This window comes from Mustelus asterias, chromosome 14, assembly GCF_964213995.1.
Source record: "Mustelus asterias chromosome 14, sMusAst1.hap1.1, whole genome shotgun sequence".
Classification (NCBI taxonomy): domain Eukaryota; kingdom Metazoa; phylum Chordata; class Chondrichthyes; order Carcharhiniformes; family Triakidae; genus Mustelus; species Mustelus asterias.
Genome location: NC_135814.1, coordinates 106,863,896 through 106,891,450, shown reverse-complemented (window position 1 = coordinate 106,891,450; position 27,555 = coordinate 106,863,896). Strand labels below are relative to the sequence as shown.

The following is a 27,555-nucleotide window of genomic DNA, read 5'->3' as shown; positions in this document are numbered from 1 at the left end:
TTGACTTCTTCTCTTGGGGTCTATGAATTGTCAGGTACTAGAGATCCTGCCAGATGAACGTGGTTCACCTCCTTCTACAAAATGTTCATTGAGATGGAAATGTTTCATGCTGCCAACGATATACAATTGGTATAGCAGCACCATTATGGTATAGTTCAGGTACCGTGTGAAATAAGATCAGATAGTTTTGACTCAACTCAGTGTGGATAATGGTTCAGAGCAGAAGAATGGCCAAAAACCAACATAAAAATTCATCTTGAAATATTTTCACTACAACTGTAGCTTAGGGAGGTGTATAATTGCCATGGATTATGTGCTGCAAAGATGAATGCTGTACCTTCGTGATGGGACTGTGCCTTTAAGAAAAGTATTTTTTTTAAATCATGTTCTCTGCAGTTATAAGCAAGCACTGAGGTGCCTGACTAGATGCACTTTTATTGTGCCTTAAATGATTTAATGGGTTTTTATTTATTTTTAATCTGGGCCGAATGCACGCGCTTGGAGTTTACGACCTTTATGGAATTTTTGGGGGAAGAATGATTGACAGGTCAGGTGGGACAGTTTTTTCCTCCCAAGAGCTCTTTTACTTTCAGTCTTGGCTATTGGGTGGACAGGTGGTATGTGGACTGCAGGCTGGGTGCAGGGTTTCTGTCTCTCCCCCGGTATTAGAAACTCTGCTGGCTAGCTGGAAGCAGTCTTTCCGACTTTCGGGAGTGAAAATTTAGCTGTTGGTGGTTCGCTAGCTGGAGGCCAGCAGTGGCTCTATCTCTACCTCGAGGTGCTGGCAGCTATAGGGCTGGGAAGTCAGAGTTTCAATTCTCTGTCCAAAGGACTAATTCTGAGCAGGTGTTGCAGAATAGAGAATCCAGTATCTCATGAGCATTCTTATTTTCTATGCTAAACCTGAGATGGGTGTGTGTTTGTAAGAAGGTTTGTTTGGTTGGAACAGTGCATTTAGTTGTCAAGGTTTATACAATATCATGGTTTTTTTTTTCTTGTTTGTAATTGGTAAAAGCTATTGTTAATTTGCTTCCGATATCGTAACTGGATTCTTAAATAAACTTTGTTTCATAAAAGCTCCTTGGTGGGTCATTTGAACCATACCTGAAGTGAAACCTTTCATGCTTACCCGCGCCAAATTTAAAGTGCAAACCTTATGGTCTAGGCTGATTTTATAAAAGACCTTGGGGTTTCTGACCTAGATTATAATTATTCTGAAATTTGGGCATGTTACAGGGGTAGCGTGAGGAAATATGTATGTGCATTTTGTCTAGGTTTGATGCTAACAGCGCATGCTAAATTGGAGAAAAGTATACCTTGGGACATGTGCTGGGATCCTAAATAAAACAAGATCCCTTTCTCTTTAATCAAAATTTGATACAACTCCATCTTTTCAATTTGATTTTTAAAGCAGTAACTTTGTAACACCAAAAATTAAACACTAAAACCTCAGACTCAGATGAAGGAGAGACTCATGTTTGACTCTCACATTCTAAAACCTTGTTTCTATTTTGAATCCATGCAAAGATGTCCTTGAAAGAGGTGCAACACTGTGCAACCAGCCACCCGACAGAGAAATTAATCATTTATAAACTGTTTAGCATTGCGTGGCTCTTTGATAAAGGAGCCTTCCATCAAAGTATTCTGTGAACAGCAGCATACATTAATGCAGCACAGCACCACATCTGCATATGATCACATTTATAACACCTCCAGCCAAAGTAAGAGTCACGTCTCTCATGTGGAAAACAAGATATTACATTGATCCGGAATAAGCCAAAAGGAATTCCCAACTGATTTGTGTAAAGTTTCTGTACGATGCACAAATTATTGCTTTTGGTAAAATGAGCAATGTTTGCCACAAATAAACTAATACATGCGACATTATGTGGCACAGTGGTTAGCATTGCTGCCTCACCGAGCCAGGGACCCGGGAATAACTTGGGTCACTGTCTGGGTGGAGTTTGCACGTTCTCCCTGTGTCTGCGTGGGTTTCCTCCCAGATGTGCAGGTTTGGTGGATTGGCCATGATTAATTGATCCTTAATGTCCAAAGATGTGCAGGTTAGATGGATTAGCCATGCTAAATTCGTTTTGGGGATGGGGGGTGGCGGAGAGGGCCAGGTAAGATATTGTCACAGAGTCGATGCAGACCCAAAGGGCCAAGTGGCCTCTTCTGCATTGTAGGGATTCTCTGAAAATGAACAATTATACGGCAATCCAGGGTAGCTCATAAAAACCTATCTACATGCCTGGGAAAGTTTCAATAGCTTAAATACAGAAATACATATATTCCCATATAAACATGCGATCGCAGTAGAAGGCATTGAAAAAGATCAAGTTTTTACAATGCACATTGCACAACCTCCCTTAACTTTAAAATTCTATTCTCTTATTCCCAATTTCATTACATTCAGGCAATATATTTTATACATGCACATTCTTATTCATGTTATTTCAGACTTGGAGTAGTTTTGCCAATAACTCAACTGGACCACTACACTACACAAAGAATGCTAAGTTCACTCTCTTTCTAGTAGAGATCCAGCTCCTTCCTCTGCCCATAGACCCTCGGATTTTTCATTACTGTATCAGTTATTATATTATTAGAATCATAGAATCCCTACAGTGCAGGAGGCAACCATTTGGCCCATCGAGGCAGCACTGACAACAATCCCACCCAGGCCCTATCCCCATAACCCCACGCACTTACCCTGCTAGTCCCCCTGACACTAAGGGGCAATTTAACATGTCCAATCAACCTAACTCCTGCATTACAGACTTGTGTTTCTGTCACACCTTTCAGGACCATCTGATATCTCAAGGGACTTCACAGCCAAGTATAGTCACTGTTGTAATGCAATATTTTTCATACTTGAACAGGTTTATGCTGAATATAATATATATCTTCCAAAGCATTCAATTCCCTGTGGCCAATTAACTATCAGAAGAGTTCAGCATTTTTGATTTATAGAGGCAATAGTCAATTACTTGAAACTGTGATCCTATCAACCATGTCAGCCACAGTTCATCATCTGAACAACAAATTGTAATGGACCCAACTGAGAACTGTCAATCATAAGCATATAGTGTAGTTGACATGTGAAATAGATGGAATCACAGGAGGCCCATCATGCCTATACCAGTCCTTTGAAAGGTTCTAAAGATATCAAGGAGAGAGGTATGGGGAGAGCGGTGGTATATGGTGTTGAGTAAGAGGATCAAATTGTATTTAAATTTCTGAATACAATTCTACCTGTCACCTGATGAAGTTGCATCTGCTCACGTCCGTAGAGTGCTCTCTGACAATGAATGCAGCCCACATGTAATGCAAGGCAACCTAAGGAAATATTTACATCTTCTCACAAATTTAATTCAAGTTTTCAGAAATCAGGAAGACTCGAGGCACATTGAATTGATTCTTCCAGATAAGACTTTCGCTACAGGCCAACTTAACCTGCAAAACTGCAAGGACATCTTCCTGCAGACATTTCACCAAGAGCCACATGCCTGGATTATCATGCTGGGATTTAAAAACAGCAGGCAGGACCCAATCCTGGGATTCCACTCCCATTACCATCAAATGGGATCGTTACAGCTTTGGGGTCTATTTTCTCAGAAGACAAAGGAAATTTGGCATGTCAGCTACAACTCTCGCCAACTTTTATGGATGCACGATAGAAAGCATTCCTTCTGGTTGCATCACAGCTTGGTATGGCTCCTGCTCTGCCCAAGACCGCAAGAAACTACAAAAGGTCGTGAATGTCGCCCAATCCATCACGCAAACCAGCCTCCCATCCACTGACTCAACAAAGCAGCCAGCATAATCAAGGGCCCCATGCACCCCCGACATTCTCTCTTCCACCTTCTTCCTTTGGGAAAAAGATACAAAAGTCTGAGGTCTCGTACCAACCGACTCAAGAACGGCTTCTTTCCTGCTGCTGTCAGACTTTTGAATGGACTTACCTTGCATGAAGTTGATCTTTGTCTCCACCCTAGCTATGACCGTAACACTACATTCTGCACTCCTTCGTTTCCAACTCTATGAACGGTATGTTTTGTCTGTATAGCGCGCAAGAAACAATACTTTTCACTGTAAATACATGACAATACTAAATCAAATCAAACCAAATCAAAACCAGCACACAGTTATTCTGCTGTTGTCATCCCCACGGAGGGGTGGGAATTTTAGACTATTGCTATGGAGTCAGGCCGGTTTAAATAGGAAAAGTGGTTCAGAGCATCTCAGAAGAGCTGTGGGTCTTTAGGAATCCTGCTGTGGATTCAGGAACCTTTTGGCAGGTAGGTTTAAAGGGCCTTGTCAACTTCAACTGTCATAATTAAATGCTGCATGGTATGTCAAATATATTTTAATGCAGTGACTGATCATAGGGCTCTGTCCTTAAAAGGAAATTGACCATTAAATTGACTAGCACTGTGTAAGCAATTACACGGATTGGAGTACTTTATCCAGTAGATAAAGTATTCTTCTGCATTCAACAATATTATGAATCTAATTTAAATACGTCACTGGGACACTATGTTTTGTCTTTACGTTGTTTTAAAATACAGGGATCTGTTGAAAATTTGAAGTAGTCTTCTACTATCCAGAGTAGGAAGAACACATGATGCTATAATAACATTGAAAATACTTTCAGATGCTCATGAAATTGTTATAATAAACAACATCTATTCAAATATGGATCAACGAAGCATAACTCACATAGCAGTATGTAAATCTGTCAATGAAAGCACATAGTCCTTTGGGATCTGTCTGAGCAACCTCTATGGTGAATCCATTTGTGGGGTCTAGCCAAACATTATTAATAATGGGATTCCATCTCAGCTATATAAACAAAGGCTCTAGAGCTGATTACATTGAAACCTGTGAAGCAGGCTAAACAGATGGCTGACCTGGCTCACGTCTTTGATTGACAGGTCTGCCAGCTGCTTAGCCTCTGAATCAGTCCAACTGATGACGATCTGTTCAGCACTAGCGTGCCTAATAGTCATTTGCACAGCTGGGCTAATGTGCCAGTGAATGGAGGTTGGCCTTCAAGCCTGTCGGCTATGCCATTCGCCCACCTCCACTCTACTCTGAAGCCTGTTTCCAGAGGTGACAGCCCAACTCCAGCCAGTCCTCAATTAAAATAGCATGGGCAAGCATGGCCAGGCAGGATGGCAATGTTGGGAAATGGCCTGACTTGCAATTTCTGCCTTGGGAATGGCCAGAAAGTCATTTATGTCACTTAAGGGTGCCATTTGGCCCATTGAGCCTGTGCTGATTCTCCATGGTGAAATCCAGTCAGTCCCATTTCTTGCTCAATACCTGTGGTCTTACAAGTGTCCATGCAATTCTTTGTTAAATCACTGACCATGTCTCCTTCTACAACCCTCATGGGCAGCGAGTTCCAGGTCATCACCACTTGCTGTATAAGAATAGGTTCTTCCTAAATTTCCTCCACATCACTGCACCAAAAGCTTAAATCTGTGTCCTCTAGTCCTTGATAGGCTAAGTGAGTGGGCGAGGATCTGGCAGATGGAGTATAACATTGACAAGTGTGAGGTTATCCACTTTGGAAGGAATTACAGTAAAATGGACTATTATTTAAATAGTGAAAAATTACAACATGCTACTGTGCAGAGGAACCTGGGGGTCCTTGTGCACGAATCGCAGAAACTCAGTTTGCAGGTGCAGCAGGTGATCAAGAAGGCAAATGGAATGTTGGCCTTTATCGCGAAGGGGATGGAGTACAAAAGCAGGGAGGTCTTGCTGCAATTGTACAAGGTACTGGTGAGGCCGCAACTAGAGTACTGTGTGCAATTTTGGTCCCCTTGTTTGCGAAAGGATATATTGGCCTTGGAGGGAGTACAGAGAAGGTTCACCAGGTTGATACCGGAGATGAGGGGGTTAGCTTATGAGGAGAGATTGAGTAGATTGGGCCTGTACTCATTGGAGTTTAGAAGGCTGAGAACATAAGAACATAAGAAATAGGAGCAGGAGTAGGCCATCTAGCCCCTCGAGCCTGCCCCGCCATTCAAATAGATCATGGCTGATCTGATAGTGGTTTAGTTCCACTTACCCGCCCGCTCCCCAAACCTTAATTCCCTTATTGATCAGAAATCTATCTACCTGTGACTTAAACATATTTAACGAGGTAGCCTCCACCGCTTCAATGGGCAGAGAATTCCAGAGATTCACTACCCTCAGAGAAGAAGTTCCTCCTCAACTTTGTCCTAAACTGACCCCCCTTATTTTGAGGCTGTGTCCTCTAGTTCTGAGGGGAGAACTTATAGAGACATATAAGACAATGAAGGGGCTAGACAGGATAGAGGCAGAGAGATTCTTTCCAATTAGAAAGGAAACAAGAACTAGAGGACACAACCTCAAAATAAGGGGGAGTCAGTTTAGGACAGAGTTGAGGAGGAACTTCTTCTCTCAGAGGGTAGTGAATCTCTGGAATTGTCTGCCCATTGAAGCAGTGGAGGCTACCTCGTTAAATATGTTTAAGACACAGGTCGATAGATTTCTGATCAATAAGGGAATTAAGGGTTATGGGGAGCGGGCAGGTAAGTGGAACTAAACCACGATCAGATCAGCCATGATCTTATTGAATGGCGGGGCAGGCTCGAGGGGCAAGATGGCCTAATCCTGCTCCTATTTCTTATGTACTTCTGTTGCACCTCGGCTAATGGAACAGCTTTTATTTTTCTGCCCTACAAACCGGTCATAAGCTGTTAGATCTGTATCAAATTTCCCCTCAATCTTCTTGCTCCAAGGAGAACAACCCATCTTAGTAACATGATCCTTTGGAAAGTCGGAGCAGACTCGATGGGCTGAACAGCCTCTTTCTGCACTGTACGGATTCAATGATTCTCCAACCACGTAGCTAAAAGCTGAAAACATTCTGGTAAGTAATTGTGCATCTTTTCAATCCCATGTTCAATGAGGTTAGTCATCATCTAATCTGATTAGCTGCAGGAATACACAGCTCAGAACCATCAAGTTTCATTATTCAAAAAATTAATCCATTCTAATTCAATAATCCCACCTAATAACTGAAAAATAAACAGGGAATCTGCTTCAATTTAAAATTTCACTCCTAATGCTCTTAATAATCAGTGACTGGTTTCATTATGAATCTCAAACTGTCGATGGCTGGTGTATCTAAGGGACTCAATGCCACCCAACTGGAAGAGGCTGGATAGACTTGGTGAATGCCTTTACTGGGGACTGGCAGATCCTGGGCAGGAGGCTGAGTTGTTGGACTATTGCCTTTCAATAGGCAATAGTCTATTGAAGTGGACTTTGTTTGCTTCAGTTGTTTTGTAAAACGAACTATAAAAATACAGGAAGTAAGAAACCACAGAGGGTGTTTGCCTCTATATCTATACATTTAGAGTTAGATACACACATCCTTCTTGACTTTTGTTTTGTATTTTCTAAACTTGAGAAATGAATTGGGGATTGGGGGAGAAGAGAATAAAAGTGAGTGTTTCTTTTCATTACTTATTGTTCAAGGCAGTTTAGAATCATAGAATCCCTACGGTGCAGAAGAGGCCATTCAGCCCATCGAGTCTGAACCGACTCTCTGACAGAGCATCCTACCCAGGACCATGCCTCCGCCCCATCCCCGCAACCTCACACATTTAACATGGCTAATCCATCTAACTCACACATCTTTGGACACTAAGGGACAATTTTGCATGGCCCATCCATCTCACGCACACATCTTTAGAGTGTGGGAGGAAACCCACGCAGACACCACACAGACGGTTACCCAAGCCGGGTATTGAACCTGGGTCCCTGACACTGTGAGGCAGCAGTGCTAACCCACTGTGCCATCATGCCGCCCCAGAAAATTTTTGCTGACAATTGTTACCACTCTACAAAGATAGGTTATATAAAAAGTTATTTTGGAATGTAAGGTTTCTATTGAATGTGATTACGTTTACGAGGTGGAGTGCAGCCTGAAATAATCTACATCAGTGTTCACTGCAAGAGGAATTGCAATGACCTGGCCATGCAACAAAACCTTAGTCTCTGTTGGTAATTCATTATTGTGTCCAGCTTTCAACCAGAGGTTTAAACTTTCAAAATCTAGCCTCAGCTTTTGACGTGAATTTGGTGGAGAAAATCTCTGAACAAAACCGCACTGCTTCTCTCACTGGCAGCAGTGGTGGAACGTGCGAGACCAGAGGATTCCAGCCAAAGTTTATCAATTTAACAGCCAGATCACAATTCTAGTTGCTCATTCAGTTGAAGATGTACATATATTTGAAAGGTTCCAGAGATGAGCAGCAAGACTGATCCATGTAAAGAGTATGAACTATCAGGAAAAATTATAAAACTGCCAGCTTACAGTCAAGTCAGACCTCATCAAGGATAAAATAACATAGATGAGGTAAGCCAAAATTATTAATTTCACAGAAACCATTTAAAGTTTATTTATTAGTGTCACAAGTAGGCTTACATTAACACTGCAATGAAACTACTGTGAAAATCCCCTAGTCGCCACACTCTAGCGCCTGTTCGGGTACACGGAGGGAGAATTTAGCATGGCCAATGCACCCTAACCAGCACGTCTTTGGACTGTGGGAGGAAACCGGAGCACCCAGAGGAAACCCACGCAGACATGGGGAGAGTGTGCAGACTCCACACAGACAGCGACCCAAACTGGGAATTGAAGCTGGGTCCCTGCCGCTGTGAGGCAGCAGTGCTAACCACTGTGCCACCATACTTGAAGAGTTTACTTCGAACAATTTGTCACAATTTGTGAAGGTACTAACATCACTCCCCTCAGCTCCCTGAAAGTGGCCACACAAGTAGATAGGGAGGTAAAGAAGGTGTACGGCATGCTAGCCTTTATTGGTCGGGACATTGAGTACAAGAGTCAGGATGTCATATTGCAGTTTTATAAAACTTTGGTTAGGCCGCACTTAAAGAGTATTGCGTTCAATTCTGGTAGCCACATTACAGGAAGGATGTGGAGGGTTTGAAGAGGATGCAGAAGAGGTTTACCAGGATGCGGCCTGAATTAGAGGGTTTGAGCTATAAGGAGAGGCTGGACAAACTAGGGTTGTTTTCTCTGGAGCGGTGGAGGCTGAGGGGAGACCTGATAGAAGTCTATAAAATTATAAGAGACATAGATAGGGTTGACAGTCAGAATCTTTCTCCCAGAGTTAAAATGTCTAATACTAGGGGGCATGCACTTAAGGTGACAGGGGTAAAGAAAGTTCAAAGGAGATGCGAGGGGTAAGTTTTATTTTACACAGAGTGGTAGGAGTCTGGGACGCGCTGCCAGGGTTGGTGGTGGAGGCAGATACGATAGGGGCATTTAAGGGGCTTTTAGATAAGCACATGAATATGCAAGGAATAGAGGGATATGGACCAAGGGCAGGCAGAAGAGATTGATTTAATTTGGCGTCATGTTCGGCACAACATGAAGGGCCTGTTCCTGCGCTGTACTGTTCTATGTCATAGAATCATACAGTCATACGGGTTTACAGCATGGAAACAGGCCCTTCGGCCCAACTTGTCCATGCCGCCCTTTTCTTTTTAAACCCTTATTGCGAGTCCCAATTGCCCGCATTTGGCCCATATCTCTCTATACCCATCTTACCCATGTAACTGTCTAAATGCTTTTTAAAAGACAAAATTGTATCCGCCTCTACTACTACCTCTGGTAGCTTGTTCCAGACATTCACCACCGTGTGTGTGAAAAATTGCCTCTTTGGACCCTTTTGGATCTATGTTCGATGCTCCTCACCCTGTATCACAGAGAAGACATTAAGGGTTTGTTTTTGCTCTGGAACTGTTTAAGGTGAAAGAAAATGTAATTCTTTTAATCTAATGACTTGTATTTGATTGCTTAATTCAAATTCTCGAAACATGAACTTTAAGATTGAGTTTACAGTCTGTTAGTACAGGGTTTTCTGCAAATCAGAAGTGTGTGTTGTAATTTAGAGTTGTTTTCAGCTCAAGTTTGATATATTTTCCTACCGATAAAGGTTGACTTTGCTTAATCATAGAATCCTACAGTGCAGAAGGAGACCATTCAGCCTATCGAGTCTGCACCAATCACAATCCCACCCAGGCCCTATTCCTATAACCCCATGTATTTGCCCTAGCTAATACCCCTGACATTAAGGGACAATTTAGCATGGCCCATACACCTAACTCGCACATCTTGGACTGTGGGAGGAAACCGGAGCACCCGAAGGAAACCCACGCAGACATGGGGAGAATGTGCAAACTCCAGACAGTGACCAGAGACCAGAATCGAACCCGGTCCCTTGCACTGTGAGGCAGCAATGCTAACCACTGTGCTGTCTTCAAGAAAGTACCAGTTAAAAACATCAGAGGTAAGCTTGAATCAGTGCGGCCTGCGTATGGAACTTTCCAAACTGGCAAAGGGCATTTTTAACCACTTATTAATGATTTAATACAAAATATTTTTTAATGATTGAAGGTTCCAGCAGAGAAGGAAGCTGACAGAAGTATTGCAAAATCACACTGCAGAATCCAAAATAGTGCATAAAATGGCCCAAAAGCTGGGGCTAAGACAAATGAACATTAAAAGGTGTTTGACAATACTTGATACCCATCCGAATTAGGATTGATTACCCTGTGCATCCCTTCCAGGTGCAGAATATTTTATCGCTAAATTGCTTAAATGAAAGAATCCTGAGAGAGTTATCAAGAAGCTCTCCAGAGCTGAGACTCTATTATATTACCCTTTCGAGTTATTTTCAGGCTTTACCAGAACACAAAATGTCAGACCATTACTCGAACAGGCCAGCAACAAAGGTACAGCATTACCTAAGAGGATTCTTCATACAGTCATCAACGCAGAAGTTGTTTTCCAAAAATGCTCTCACAGTACTAATAGATCTATTATTGCGGCAAAGATGCCAATTTTGTGATTGATGCACCCATTTAGCAGCTGGCATCTGCAGATGGCAGTGCAGCTGGTGTGGATATTAACCGTTTTAGCCAATAAAAGCAATAATGACAGTTCTTCATGTTGATGATGAGATATTCCATCATCTCTAATCTAACCAAAGAGCATGACTGAAAAGTTTTAACCCTTCAGTGCCCCAGGCAAAGGATGGCAGCCGTTTGGAACTCTCTCCCACAAGTGGCAACTGATGCTAGATCAATTACAAGTCAGGTTGTTAGATTTCTATTAAATGTAGAGAGTAAAGATACATGGGGAAAAGGGCAGCTATAGGAATTTACAGATAGTGCTAAACCAGCCTCATCCCGTTTCTATGTTGGGAGTGGCACATCCATCCATTAGCTGTGGAAAAGTACAATCGCCTCCATTAAAAACAAATTGCAATCCTGTTCAATGCCATGACACAGCAAGATCAGAATCATTCACAAATATTCTGAGTTGTGGTGCCATCTCCAATCTAAGACTCAAATACATTTCTGGATGACAAGGCCGCCACCCTGAATATCCCGTTCTAAATAATGGGAAAGATCAAATTCCACCTGTTCATTGCTTTTTCTTTAAAAAAGGCTCAAATCATGAACTTGTGGCTGACAGATTAACTCGAAGTACATTTCCTTCTGTAATGCTCTAAGGCAGTGAAGAGGAGGGAAATCATTTTGACATCACCAACAAACCACTGACTCCACGTTAATCATGATGTGGAGATGCCGGTGTTGAAATGGGGTAAACACAGTAAGAAGTCTCACAACACCAGGTTAAAGTCCAACAGGTTTATTTGGAATCATGAGATTTCAGAGCGCTGCCCCTTCATCAGGTGAATCGAGAGTGAGTGGAGAATCACCTGATGAAGGGGCAGCGCTCCGAAAGCTCTTGATTCCAAATAAACCTGTTGGACTTTAACCTGGTGTTGTGAGACTTCTTACTGTGTCCTTCCTTTCTCTACGCATGTAATAACTCCATGCTGCAGAATGATAATTGGTCATTTTTAATACAATGTGATTTTCAGTTCAAGATTGCCTAAAGAGTCACCTGTTCACGTTGGTGCAGCTCCTCCACCTTAAACTGGGAGGGTGACTGCCTGTGCTTGCTAACAAAATCAAAGGGGGTGAGGAGACGGGCACTGCCAGATATTCACCTTCACCCTTAAACATTACGGGGTAAATTTTCATGTCCCGCCCACTGCAGAAATCGTGACAGGAGGGATGGAAAATTTGATGGACCATTCAAAGGTTCATTGACCTCGGATGGGAATGTGTGTGTTTGGGGTTGATGAGACCAGAAAATCTCACCCTACCTCCTTCAAAACATTAAACAACCCATCAAGATATCACTTGCTTCCAAAGGTGAGTTGAAGGGTAAGTCAGCATTATGACACTGGAATGTTGGCTATGGAAGATCAGAACTGCTTCTGTGATACTGTGGATACAGCAGATGACATACACTGGCCACGGCAAGTGGCGCTGGCCTCAGATCAGGCAATTCTTTTGTTTGGAAATGCTACATTTATCGAGAACTTAAGTCCTTAAAATGAAAAGTAAAAGTATTTGTAAACATTATGCAACTTTTAAAATAATCCGTGGGATGTGATGGAAATTTGGCTTCAAACAGGTTTCCGTTTTCCGACAAGTTCCAGCTCAATCTGAATGCTATTGTTGTTTTGTCCAAAAAGGTTCGGCCGGATTCGAGTTTAAGAGGCTAATTTTCTTGTTTTAATGTGTTATCCTTGGGAAAATTTCAAAGGCTTATAAGATCCAATGCTGTCAAGTGATAGTGAGCATTGTGAAAGCTGTACACTAGTAATTACCTCTCAATGTCAACGGGATTAATAACATCTCTCTGCCTCGTCACAACCAACATGCAGCACTGCTACTGTGCTGACAATAGTCAATTTATTACAGAGTCCTATCCAAAGAGAAAAACTAAAAGGATCAGCCTTTACTTCCTGCCCCAGTGTGTGTACACTGTGGGATGAAGCTACTCTCAAGTTTCTACATAAATTCATTCGCGTCAACCTGAGGGTAAAATTTCCCATGAATCAGCATAATTGAGCAACAAAATGGAGGAAAATCGATTAGTGACAAGAACAGAGTGACCTTCACCATCACAAAATGGAGAGATCTCGCCGGGAAATTAGCCATTCTTAAACTGAGTAATTAAACAACCTTGGCTTTTTAAAATCTCCTTCAATTAACCACTTCAACCTGCCCTGAATTCCATAAATCCAGTGTCCCGTTCTGCTGCAATTAACTAAATTTAATTTGAAGCAATTTAAAATAACTGCAGCATCACAATGTCAGGTTTCAACCGGTCACCATGGGCACAGGTGGCTAACCACTGGAACCTTCTGGCCAGGGGTGCCCATATGTGCCAGGAATCTGGGCACAATATGATGTACATCGTCAGGCAAGCACAAATCCGCACAAACTCATTGTTCCAACTGGAATACGTGGCCACCTTCACAGGCAGGCAGCAACTAGACCACAAATAATTCACGGGGGAAAATCTCCTTCATCACAATTTCCCAAAGCATGGTGCAATTCAACTCAGTTTTGACCATCTTGCACAATTCAGGCCACAGAAGTGTGAACAACATCTATGTTGGCAAAACTAGTTTTGAAAATTGAGGAATGTTGCAGACAGCGAAAGATTTAGGAAAGAAGTTCCAACTGGTGATTGAAGGCTCTGCCAACAATGATGGGATAAAAGGCAGCTGGGTACACAGAAGGCTAAAGTCAATGGAATGGAGCATTCAGGAAGGGATTGAGGACTGGAGAAAACTGTGGACACAGTAAGAAGTCTCACAACGCCAGGTTAAAGTCCAACAGGTTTATTTGGTAGCAAAAGCCACTAGCTTTCGGAGCGCTGCTCCTTCATCAGGTAGGAGCAGCGCTCTGAAAGCTAGTGGCTTTTGCTACCAAATAAACCTGTTGGACTTTAACCTGGTGTTGTGAGACTTCTTACTGTGTTTACCCCAGTCCAACGCCGGCATCTCCACATCATGAAAACTGTGGAGACAGGGTGGTCAACACGATCAAAGGATTCATAAAAATGGACAAGGATGTTGAATTGGATACATAGGGGTCAAGGATGTTGTATTAGGTGCATTGGGGTCAAGAATCCAGTCAGAATAGAGTGGTGGGAAGGAGAGATAGCAATTTTAGACAAATGATGAAAGGTTTATAATGGGAGATCAGCAAAGAATATATAAGAGTGGGAGAATATGGTGCTCATAAAGCTGCGTATAAAGGCTCTAGCTGTCAAGCGACTGGGGTAATGAACAAGGCAAGCAACGTTGCAGCAACTTAAACAGGAAGCAAGATGCCCATAGTCTGGTTCATCTAGAAAGAGTGCTCAGATCGGAGCAAGGATTCAGTGGCTATGATACAGAGCATCTAGCAAATAGCAAATATTATTACCTTTGCCCCCACATATAAATCCATATATCCACATGTACCGTACATGCTCCCTATTATCTGCAGCAGATTGAGCTTTGGGTAGGAAACTTGAGCAGCGGCTGGCATCACTGTGGGGAATCCGTGAGGTTGAGAGTGATGTGGACAGCATGGTTATAGTTGTGGTCACCCCGCCATGTTAGATGAGCAGGGTAGAAGGAATGGGGTAAGTACCAGGCAGTTAAAAAGGAACAAGCAGGTGGAGCAGGAATGCCCAGAGTGAGTCCCACTCTCCAACCAGTTTTGGTTCTGAATACTGATGGTTCATCTGGGGAGTGCAGCCAGAGCCAAGCCCATGGCACCATGGCTCAGCTGTAGAGGGGGTTACAAAGACGACCGAGAGAGCAATAGTGATTGGTGATTTGAAAGTTAGGGGAACAGACAAGTGGGGGCCTGGAATGCGCTGCCAAGTAGGGTGGTGGAGGCAGACACGCTGGCATCGTTTAAGACTTACCTGGATAATCACATGAGCAGTCTGGGAATGGAGAGATACAAACGAATGGTCTAGTTGGACCAATGAGCGGCACAGGCTTGGAGGGCCGAAGGGCCTGTTTCCTGTGCTGTACTGTTCTTTGTTCTTTGTGTTTCTGTGGCCACATACGTGAATCCAGGATGGTGTGCTGCCTTCATGGTGACAGGGTCAAAGATGTCACTGAGTAGCTGCAGAGTGCTCTGACGGGGGAGGGTGAACAGCTAACAGTCATGGTTCACATCAGTACCAATGACACAGACAGAAAGCGGGATGTGGTCCTGCAGTCAGGGTGTAGGGAGATCGGTAGACAATGAGCAAATAGGACCTCAAAAACAGTAATCTCAGGGTTGCTCCCAATTTCACATGCTTGCGAGTATAGAAGTAGGAGGATAAAATAAATGAATGCATGGCTAGAAAAATGGTGCAGGAGGAAGGTTTTCAGATTCTTGGGTCATTAGGGCCAGCTCTGGGGGAGATGAGACCCATACAGATGGATGGTTTTGCGAGGTACATCCACTCAAAAGTCTAATAGCAGCAGGGAAGAAGCTGTTCTTGAGTCGGTTGGTACGTGACCTCAGACTTTTGTATCTTTTTCCCGATGGAAGAAGGTGGAAGTGAGAATGTCTGGGGTGCGTGGGGTCCTTAATTATGCTGGCTGCTTTTTGAGGCAGTGGGAAGAGTAGACAGAGTCAAGGAATGGGAGGCTGGTTTGCATGATGGACTGGGCTTCATTCACAACCCTTTGTAGTTTTTTATGGTCTTGGGCAGAGCAGGAGCCATACCAAGCTGTGATACAACCAGAAAGAATACTTTCTGTGGTGCATCTGTAAAAGTTGTTGAGAGCCATAGCAGACATGCCAAATTTCCTTAGTCTTCTGAGAAAGTGGAGGTGTTGGTGGGTTTCTTACTCATAGTGTTGGCATGGGGGGACCAGAACAGGTTGTTAGTGATCTGGACATCTAAAAGCTCTCGACCATTTGGTGTAGACAGGGGCATGTTCTCCACTACACTTCCTGAAGTCAGTGACTTTCGCCTTCGTTTTATTGACATTGAGGGAGAGATTATTGTTGCTGCACCAGTTCACCAGATTCTCTATCTCTTTCCTGTACTCTGTCTCATAATTGTTTGAGATCTGACCCACTACAGTGGTGTCATCAGCAAACTTGAAAATCAAGTTGGAGTGGAATTTGGCCACACAGTCATAGGTGTATAAGGAGCATAGTAGGGGGCTGAGAACACAGCCTTGTGGAGCACTAGTGTTGAGGATGATCGTGGAGGAGGTGTTGCCTATCCTTACTGACTGCGGTCTGTGGGTTAGGAAGTTCAGGATCCAGGGAGGAGCTGAGCCTCAGGCCACATATGGGTTTTGTCAGAATAATGGTGTTGAAGGCTGAGCCGTAGTCAATAAATAGGAGTCTGAAATAGATGTCTTTGTTATCTAGGTGTTCCAGGGTTGAGTGCAGGGCCAGGGAGATGGCATCTGCTGTGGACCTGTTGTGGCGATAGACGAGCTGTAGTGGATGCAGGCAATCCGGGAGATTGGAAGTGACCAGTCCACTGACGCTAAGCAGTCCCGTAGGAGATCATCCGATTCCTCAGACCAACATTGCACGACTTTCTTTGACGGATTCCCGTGCTTCAGTTTTTGCTTGTAAGTCGGGAGCAGGAGCACAGCCTTGTGGTCTGATTTGCCAAAGTGTGGGTGGGCGATAGAGCGGTAGGCATGTTTGATATTTGTGTAGCAGTGCATTGCATGTCCACTGTCAACCCCTTAAGTATTCTCTGCCAGGTTATCCTAGCCAATGCACGTCTCATACCATCAAAACCAGCTTTCCCCAAGTTCAGGACCCTAGTCTCAGACTTAACTGTGTCACCCTCCATCTTAATGAAGGAATCTACCATATTATGGTCACTCTTCCCCAAAGGATTTCACACCACAAGGTTCCTAATTAATCCTCTCTCATTACACAATACACAGTCTAGGATGGCCTGCGATCTAGATGGTTCCTCGACATATTGGTTAAGAATACCATCCCTTATACATAGAACATAGAACAGTACAGCACAGAACAGGCCCTTCGGCCCACGATGTTGTGCCGAGCTTTATCTGAAACCAAGATCAAGCTATCCCACTCCCTATCATCCTGGTGTGCTCCATGTGCCGATCCAATAACCGCTTAAATGTTCCTAAAGTGTCTGACTCCACTATCACTGCAGGCAGTCCATTCCTCACCCCAACCACTCTGCGTAAAGAACCTACCTCTGATATCCTTCCTATATCTCCCACCACTAACCCTATAGTTATGCCCCCTTGTAATAGCTCCATCCACCCGAGGAAATAGTCTTTGAACGGTCACTCTATCTATCCCCTTCATCATTTTATAAACCTCTATTAAGCCTCCCCTCAGCCTCCTCTGCTCCAGAGAGAACAGCCCTAGCTCCCTCAACCTTTCCTCATAAGACCGACCCTCCAAACCAGGCAGCATCCTGGTAAATCTCCTCTGCACTCTTTCCAGCGCTTCCACAGCCACCTTATAGTGAGGTGACCAGAACTGCACACAATATTCCAAATGTGGTCTCACCAAGGTCCTGTACAGTTGCAGCATAACCCCATGGCTCTTAAACTCCAACCCCCTGTTAATAAAAGCTAACACACTATAGGCCTTCTTCACAGCTCTATCCACTTGAGTGGCAACCTTCAGAGATCTGTGGATATGGACCCCAAGATCTCTCTGTTCCTCCACAGTCTTCAGAACCCTACCTTTGACCCTGTAATCCACATTTAAATTTGTCCTACCAAAATGAATCACCTCACATTTATCAGGGTTAAACTCCATTTGCCATTTTTCAGCCCAGCTTTGCATCCTATCTATGTCTCTTTGCAGCCTACAACACCCCTCCACCTCATCCACTACTCCACCAATCTTGGTGTCATCAGCAAATTTACTGATCCACCCTTCAGCCCCCTCCTCTAAGTCATTAATAAAAATCACAAAGAGCAGAGGACCAAGCACTGATCCCTGTGGCACTCCGCTAGCAACCTGCCTCCAATCCGAAAATTTTCCATCCACCACCACCCTCTGTCTTCGATCAGACAGCCAGTTACCTATCCAACCGGCCAACTTTCCCTCTATCCCACACCTCCTCACTTTCATCATAAGCCGACCAGGGGGACCTTATCAAACGCCTTACTAAAATCCATGTATATGACATCAACTGCACTACCTTCATCAACACACTAAGTTATCTCCTCAAAAAATTCAATCAAATTTGTGAGGCACGACTTGCCCTTCACGAATCCGTGCTGACTATACATTCCAAGAAATCCTCCTCCATCGCACTGCTACCAGTTTGTGCTACCAAGAATGTGCAGGGTTAAGGGGAGGAGGTGGTGAACTGATACAAGGTGAGTCGTTCATTGGGAGAGCCAGTGTAGGCACGATGGGCCTTCTGCTCAGTAACAATTTTGTGATTCTGCGAAGAATAAAACTGGACCAAGCACTGAAGTCTATGGTACACCACTTAAATCCCTTCTCCAACAGGAGTAAAACACACAAAATACCCCCTCTAATTTTCTATTCATAAGAACATAAGAACTAGGAGCAGGAGTAAGCCATCTGACCCCTTGAGCCTGATCCGCCATTCAGTAAGATCATGGCTGATCTTTTCGTGGATTCAGCTCCACTTACCCACCTGCTCGCCATAAGCCTCGATTCCTTTACTGTTCAAAAATGTATCTATCCTTGCCTTAAAAGCATTCAATGAGGTAGCCTCAACTGCTTCACTGGGCAGGGAATTCCACAGATTCACAACTCTGGGTGAGGAAGTTCCTCCTCAACTCAGTCCTAAATCTGCTCCCCCTTATTTTGAGGCCATGCCCCCTAGTTCTAGTTTCACCTGCCAGTGGAAACAACTTCCCTGCTTCTTTCTTATCTATTCCCTTCATAATCTTATATGTTTCTATAAGATTTCCCCTCATTTTTCTGAATTCCAATGATTATAGCTCCAGTCTACTCAGTCTTTCTTCATAAGCCAACCCTCTCAACTCCGGAATCAACCTAGTGAATCTCCTCTGTACCCCCTCCAGTGCCAGTATATCCTTTCTCAAGTAAGGTGACCAAAACTGTACACAGTACTCCAGGTGTGGCCTCACCAGCACCTTATACAGCTGCAACATAACCTCGCTGTTTTTAAACTCCATCCCTCTCGCAATGAAGGACAAAATTCCATTTGCCTTCTTAATTACCTGCTTCACCTGCAAACCAACTTTTTGTGATTCATGCACAAGGACACCCAGATCCCTCTGCACAGCAGCATGCTGCAATCGAAAGAGTATCTGAATTTTTACATCAAGTTTCTTGCGAGACACGTAATTAAATACCTTCTAAAATCCACGTACACTGTGCAACTTGGAACAAAAGCTTTCAGGTACATACAACATTAATAACACCAACAAAAATAATGAACTGTGCATTAAGCTGATCAAGTAAAGCATCATTATTCCCAAATCAGGTGTGTTAATTTTTCATCACTTCACATTTTAGGAGGGTTGAGAATTCACCACAACAGAGTTGGAAACGGATCATAATCAACGAACATGCATTACTTTTAATTGCAAATAAAATTGCAGAAAAATAATTTTTAAAATAAAGACAAAAAATGTGCCCGTGTCTTCACTTCTCTGGTACACACAAACTTGGTGGGCTGTCAAATCAGTGCCTTATATTGACTCCACCTTATTCTAAAAATGGGACTGGATTTTATGACGCTTCGCCAGTGTTTTTGAAGGTGGGGAGAATGGGCGGTGGTAAAATAAAGCAGGTGGCCTTTCTAGTGCCCTCCCCCTTGCTCGGGTCTGCCAGCCAGGCCTGCCCAAAATTCCAGCCTTACCTTTAAGTCCCGTTTCCATCAATCTTCTGCCTCAGGGACTGCCTGTAGTCCCAGCAGTGGCCACCACTTGGTCCCAGCGCAAGTGGGATGACAGACTTGCTAGCCATTTGATTGGCCAGCAGCTCTCTGAAATTGTGACTTCCTCCTCATATTTTTTTATTATTCATTCCTGGAACACGGGCATCGCTGGCTGGCCAGCATTTATTGCCCATCCCTAGTTGCCCTTGGAGGGCAGTTGAGTCAACCACATTGCTGTGGCTTTGGAGTCTCATGCAGGTCAGACCGGGTAAGGACAGCAGATTTCCTTCCCTAAAGGACATTAGAACAAAAAGAACAAAGGACAGTACAGCACAGGAAACAGGCCCTTCGGCCCTCCAAGCCTGTGCTGCTCATTGGTCCAACGAGACCATTCGTTTGTATCCCTCCATTCCCAGACTGCTCATGTGACTATCCAGGTAAGTCTTAACGATGCAGATGGGTTTTTTCTGACAATCGACAATGGTTTCATGGTCATCAATAGATTCTTAATTCCAGATTTTTAAAATTCAAATTCCCCCATCTGGCGGGATTCAAACCCGGGTCCCCAGAACATTAGTGGGGGGCGGGGGGGTTGGTCAGGTAAAATGGTGCCCAATAAAACCCAGACCATTCAGGTTTTAAGCTTTTTTTAAAAATCAATTCTGCACCAATATATCTTCCCCTCCCCCAACCCTAGAAATCGGTGATAGGGAACAGATACCCTGAGGGGTTCAAGTCACCACAAATTGCTGCACAATTTGTGCCACTTCACTGTTAGCCTCACAGGACATGGCTGTCAACATCCCCAGGAGTTTCAAGATATTGTCAGATTGCTGCTGTAAATTACAAAATAAACTAATTGGTGTGTCAAATTGTCTTTTAATTTCATTCCTGCAAGGTCTGGCTCTAACTTTCAACAACTTCTCCCAACCCTAGATTCCCAAACGAGCAGAAGTATCTACCCTATCTGGTTTCCTTAATATCTTGAAACCTTCCATCAAATCATCCTTTAATCTTCTAAATTCCAGCGAACACAATAATGTATAATCTCTCCTCATAATTTAACCATTAGAATTCAAGTATAATTCTGGTAATAAGAGAATGCACTCCTTCCAAGGCCAATGTATCCCTCCTAAGGTGCACTGAAGTGCACAGGGTGCATGGTGTGGTCTCACAAGAGCTTTGTATAGTGCTTTCAGGGCTTACCTGTAATATGCGTTGCAAAATTGATGGTAGTGTTATAAATCCTGTCATGCTGTTCAATACTTGTTTTGTCAAGTGCTTCAGAACTGTGAATAGAAGATCAGAATATAAATTTAACTGGCATAAGACAGGGTATAACAATGAGTATTGTACACAATTGGGGAGCTGGGTGACAGATTACATCTGAAATCCAGTTGATAGAATGAAGATCTCCCATTTCGAAACTCCTAAGACGATTTAATTATGCAATCTCACTCACAGGAACAGTTGATAGTTGGAGAGAGGAGTAAAGGTTTCTTTACTGGTTTACCTTTGAGAGGTAAATGGATGTAAGGGAACTTGGAGAAATAAATAGAGATGTCTTGAGGAGTGTACATATTACAGAGGAGGAGGTGGTGGAAGTCTTAAAGCACATCAAGGTAGATAAATCCCCGGGACCTGATGAAGTGTATCCCAGAACATTGTGGGAGGCTAGGGAGGAAATTGCGATAGTCACAGGTGAGGTGCCTAAAGATTGGAGGGTGGCAAATGTTGTGCCTTTGTTTAAAAAGGGCTGCAGGGAAAAGCCTGAGAACTACAGGCCAGTGAACCTCACATCTGTGGTGGGTAAATTGCTGGAAGGTATTCTGAGAGACAGGCTCTACAGGCATTTAGAGACGCAAGGACTGATTAGGGACAGTCAGCATGGCTTTGTGAGTGGAAAATCATGTCTCACAAATTTGATTGGGTTTTTTGAAGGGGTAACCAAGAAGGTAGATGAGAGCAGTGCAGTTGATGGTGTCTACATGGACTTTAGCAAGGCCTTTGACAAAGTACCGCATGGTAGGTTGCTGCACAAGGTTAAATCTCACAGGATCAAGGGTGAGGTAGCTAAATGGATACAAAATTGGCTTGATGACAGAAGCCAGAGGGTGGTTGTAGAGGGATGATTTTCAAACTGGAGGCCTGGGACCAATGGTGTGCCTCAGGGATCAGTGCTGGGTCCACTGTTATTTGTCATTTATATTAATGATTTGGATGAGATGTAGGAGGCGTGGTTAGTAAGTTTGCAGATGACACCAAGATTGGTGGCATAGTGGACAGTGAAGAAAGTGATCTCGGATTGCAACAGGATCTTGATCAATTGGGCAAGTGGGCTGACGAATGGCAGATGGACTTTAATTTAGATAAATATGAGGTGATGCATTTTGGTAGGTCGAACCAGGGCAGGACTTATTCAGTTAATGATAGGGTGTTGGGGAGAGTTACAGAACAAAGAGATCTAGAGGTACATGTTCATAGCTCCTTGAAAGTGGAGTCACAGGTGGACGGAGTGGTGAAGAAGGCATTCAGCATGCTTGGTTTCATTGGCCAGAACATTGAATACAGGAGTTGGGGCACCTTGTTGAAGTTGTACAAGACATTGGTAAGGCCACACTTGGAATACTGTGTACAGTTCTGGTCACCCTATTATAGAAAGGATATTATTAAACTAGAAAGAGTGCAGAAAAGATTTACTAGGATGCTACCGGACATGAGGGTTTGAGTTATGAGGAGAGGCTGAATAGACTGGGACTTTTTTTCTCTGGAGTGTAGAAGGCTGAGGGGTGATCTTATAGAGGTCTATAAAATTATGAGGGGCATAGATCAGCTAGATAGTCAATATCTTTTCCCAAAGGTAGGGGAGTCTAAAACTAGAGGGCATAGGTTTAAGGTGAGAGGGGAGAGATACAAAAGTGTCCAGAGGGGCAATTTTTTTACACAGAGGGTGGTGAGTGTCTGGAAGAAGCTGCCAGAGGTAGTAGTAGAGGCGGGTACAATTTTGTCTTTTAAAAAGCATTTAGACAGTTACATGGGTAAAATGGGTATAGAGGGATATGGGCCAAATGCGGGCAATTGGGACTAGCTTTGAGGTTTAAAAAAAAAGGGGGGCATGGACAAGTTGGGCCGAAGGGCCTGTTTCCATGCTGTAAACCTCTATGACCTTCACCAAGGATTCAGTTCCTTGTGTATATTGCAAATGTTTTAGTTAAACGAGACTCCGATTTTTGCATGTCAAGGACTTGATGTCTCAAACTGGGACCGTAGGTTAAAAAATGGATCCAAATATCATACTTGCAGAGTGATCATGTTGCACATGTCCCACAGTGGGCCCATCGGGAGGCCTAAGAGCACATTGTTGATTTGCCTAGACCCTGGCACTCTGAAGATATACAGTCCACTTATACACAGAATAGAGTCCAAACATGTGTAGGTTAGGGGGATTGGCCATGCTAAATTGCCTCTTAGTGTTTCAAGATGTGTAGGTTAGAAGGATTAGCAGGGTAAATACGTGGGGTTACGGGAATAGGGTCTGGGGAAGATGTTCTGTCAGGGAATCGGTTCAGACATGGTGGGCCGAATGGCCTGCTTCTATACTGTAGAATTCTGACATTCGTCATCAAGAAACCACAAATGGCATCAATCCATCCTCACTTAAACTGAACCAAATTTTATTCTTTTACCATATTGCTGTCAATGCACGTAGTCTATGGAATTCGAAGCTCAACAGCACAAAACGATTATTTGCAGGTACTCGGGATAGTCCTGCATGAGTACATTGATGAGCTGGTTATAAATGTGAAGACATGGCCCAATATTAGACAAGTAGTTTAAAAGCCCATTCCCTCCTCAAGCTCAGAACATCAATCAATTACTTCCCACAAAACAGTGCAAAGGTCATTAAGGATCCCATCAATATCTGGAATATTAAATGCTTCAGTTTTGAGTGGAGTGGAGGAATCCTGTAGTCAACTGCAGTGACTTGTCTTTGCCCTGACTGTATGAAACTGTAATCACTGCTCTATAATAAAACTGGACCCAAGATTAAACGGCTGCTTGTAAAAAGATGAATACTGAATCATTAAATCGGAAAAGAATCTTAATTACAAGGCATTAGATGACTCTTTAAATTAATAGCTTGAAATATAATCTTAAATATTAAGTCTGGCTCTGCAAACTATTTAATCTTGTTTTGTTATATGTGCTCTAGTGAAAAGCCACAGGACAAATTCTTTAATACATGGATTAAATACTGTTCCATCTAAGAATACAGTTTCCACCTGATCCAGTTAGACCTCATGCACTTCTAAACTGCTTCCAGTTTCATCATAAAGTTATTTTCTTCCCAGCCAGTATTTCAGTGCGGTCACATCTTTGATGGACAAATGTTCGTGAAAGTAATTAACACAACTCTTCTCTTAATTGGTAACCTTGTACAGTCAGTTTTACCCAAAAATAACTTGTTAGTTTTTCAAATGCACAACCTAATTCGTGCAGCACGGTGGCACAGTGGTTAGCACTGCTGCCTCACAGCGCCAGGGACCCAGGTTTGATTCCAGCCTCAAGTCACTGTCTGTGTGGAGTTTGTACATTCTCCCTGTGTCTCCGTGGGTTTCCTTCGGGTGTTCCAGTTTCCTCCCACAGTTGAAAGATGTGCAGGTTAGGTGGATTGGCCATGGTAAATTGTCCTTTAGTGTCCAACGATATGTAGTTTAGGGGAATTAGTGGGGTTACAGGGATAGGGTCTGGGTAAGATGCTCTGTTGGAGAGTTGGTGAAGACTCAATGGGCTGAGTAGCCTGCTTCTGCCCTGTAAGGATTCTATAATTGTTGGTAGTTGGTAAATTTCTGAGAGAATTCATTTATTTCTAATCGCTCAGAAACTAAATGCTCTGGCTTTCACAATTCAGCTCGGTTTCAAGCTTGTTTGTTTCTCTCAAACCAATATTTTCAACCTCCAAGCCTCAGGTAATTATAATGCTCAGAACAATTTAAACTGGGCAGCACGGTGGCATAGTGGTTAGCACTGCTGCCTCACAGTGCCAGGGACCCGTGTTCAATTCTGGCCTTGGGCCACTGTCTGTGTGGAGTTTGCACCTTCACCCCGTGTCTGCATGGGTTTCCTCCGGTTGCTCTAGTTTCCTACCACACTCCAAAGACGAGCAGGTTAGGCTAATTGGCCATGCTAAATTGCCCCTCAGAGTCAGGGCAAATATGAGGTTACAGGAATAGGCCCTGGGAGGGATTGTGGTCGGTGCAGACACGATGGGCCGAATGGCCTCTTTCTGCACTGTCGGGATTCTATAATTCAATGGTACGCAGACTCTGAGAACTAATTCTCTCCCAGTGTCAAGTGAACTAATCACTCCAGCCAAACCACAGCCCTTTAAAACTCTTCAATCTTCTCGGCAGTGTTGTGATTAAGAGGCTTATAGAATCTACAAGCAGACTTGGCTACGGCTTAAGATTGTCCGAAGGTCTTAAGCAGCTTCATTGTGGAGGCTTCTAAAAACGTTTCAATTATCAGAATCAGAGCTGCTGTGCTGCAAGATTTTTCTTCCATCTCCAGACAGACGTGAAAAGGGAAATTCTTGTTTGGGAGCGCAGCAATTTATGGAGCACAAGAATTGAGAACTACATTTGGGACGTCATCGGGGGCTCAGTGCATTGAGCCGTTTCTTGATCTCAGATAGAATAAATTAAATTGGTTGAAGTCTAGTTTTTGTGAAGCTGGGAACCTGCAGGGCAGCCAAGATAGATCATCCACTTGGTATTTCTGACTGAGCCGCCTGCAAACTCTCTCTCCATCAGAGAGACACAATTGGTTATATCGCTGAGAGGCACTGCCCCAAGAAGCGTGGGACGAGGTGAGAAGGCGGACCTACCACAGCTAGTACAGGGATTGAATCTCAGCTGTTGGTGTCATTCTGCACCACTCTTTCGCTGTTTAGACGGATGAGCTAACCGTCCCCCATAAGCTGGACTTCTCCATTTGAGAGAATCGGGTTATTCATGGAGTTTATTCCTCTCCTGTTATTTGTTTATTAATCTATCATTGTTCACGAGTGCATGCAGTTCGATGACAGACAGAGCTGTAACCTGATTCATTGTGAGTTCATTAGTCAGTTTTTCTCCATAGAACCATAGAAAATTACAGCTCAGAAACAGGCCTTTTGGCCCTTCTTGTCTGTGCCAAACCTTATGGAATCTTGTGAGTAATGATCAACATACTGATGCTCCTTTCCCAAGCAAACACTATCAGTGCCGCAGTTAGAATACTTCAGTTCTAACATCCGAGATCCTTTTACAGATAAGATAGTGACAGAAAATTAATTAACTTCATAGCATAGACACTATAGTCTAATTCAATGGGTTTTTCTAAAATATTTTCTTAATCTAATTAGTTCATTAATTTCCTTTAACAATGTTTTCAGATTTTTTTAAAAGTACATTTACTTTATTCCACCCATGCCCGGTATAATAAGTGGGAAGAAAATGCCGAAGTGCCCAATCGCAACTTGTATCTGATTTACAACAACCTCCCTCTCCTCTCCAAAGTCCTTGAATAGCACCTCAATTCCACGTTCATCTTTCCAGGAATTCCATATTTGATCCCTCCAATCAAGTTTCTACGCCTGCCACAATTATCAAAACCACAAACAACACACTATGTTACTGTGACAATGGTAACCTTGTCCTTCCAGCCTGTCTGTAGCTTTTGGCACCATTAACACACTATCCTCCTCAAACTCCTGCCCTTCATCACCCAGCTGGGTGAGATTGCTCTCACCTGGTCCCACTCTTACCTCCATAATCATAGCCAGGCAATCAGTTTCCACTTCTGCACCATTACCCCTGGAATCGCTGAAGAATAGATCTTCGGCTCCATCCTATCTCTTGGTGACATCATCAGAAAACGCAGCTTTGGTTTTCATGTGTACCCTGATTACACCCAGCTGCAGCTCACTCCCAGCTCTCAACCCCCTCCGCTGTTTTGAAATTGTCAAACTATCTATCCAACCCTAGTCCTGGAGAAGCAGGAATTTCCCTCAATTAATTGACAGGAAGAATTAAGACATTGTCTTCAGCCCCTGCCACAAATTCTGCTCCACTGAGGTCGACTTCATTCCTCTCTCTGGAAATGCTTTGCTATCAGACCCTGATAAAGGTAAAGTCGCCATAGTCCCAGATGACCATCGGCTGTGACTGGTGGTGGTGATTTAACCTGAGGATCGCCACACGTCAGGCGAGGAGTAAGGTTGAGAATACAGGGCCTTCATGAATAACCTCAGCCAGTATGGGAATTGAACCTGCGCTGTTGGCGTTGCTCTGCATCATTAACCAGCTGTCCAACCAACTGAGGTAAACCAACCCCGATCAGACTCTGAGATGAGCTTCCAACCATATACTCATGCCATCACTAAGACCACCTATGTCCATCTTTGTAGTATCATCCAACTCCACCTCTCCCTTAGCCCATCTGCTGCGGAAATCCTCATCTGTGGCTTGTTACCTCTAGACATAGCTATTCTAACACAGCCCTGGCTGGTCACCCATGTTCTACCTACAATACCTATAAATGACCTGGATGAGGACGTAGAAGGATGGGTTAGTAAATATGCAGATGACACTAAAGTCAGTGGAGTTGTAGACAGTGCGGAAGGATGTTGCAGGTTACAGAGGGACATACATAAGCTGCAGAGCTGGGCTGAGAGGTGGCAAATGGAGTTTAATGCGGAAAAGTGAGAGGTGATTCACTTT

General features: G+C 43.5%; 1 protein-coding gene across 6 annotated transcripts in view; it reads right to left on the bottom strand.

Moving 5' to 3' along the window:
• vps8 (VPS8 subunit of CORVET complex) overlaps positions 1–27,555 on the bottom strand; it is a 651,220-nt gene that overhangs the window by 347,257 nt on the left and 276,408 nt on the right. For all 6 annotated transcript variants that reach the window (XM_078229111.1, XM_078229112.1, XM_078229107.1 and 3 more), the window contains one exon: positions 20,999–21,081. In XM_078229111.1, the coding sequence (XP_078085237.1) occupies positions 20,999–21,081 (83 nt within the window). The remainder of the gene's footprint in view (positions 1–20,998; positions 21,082–27,555) is intronic.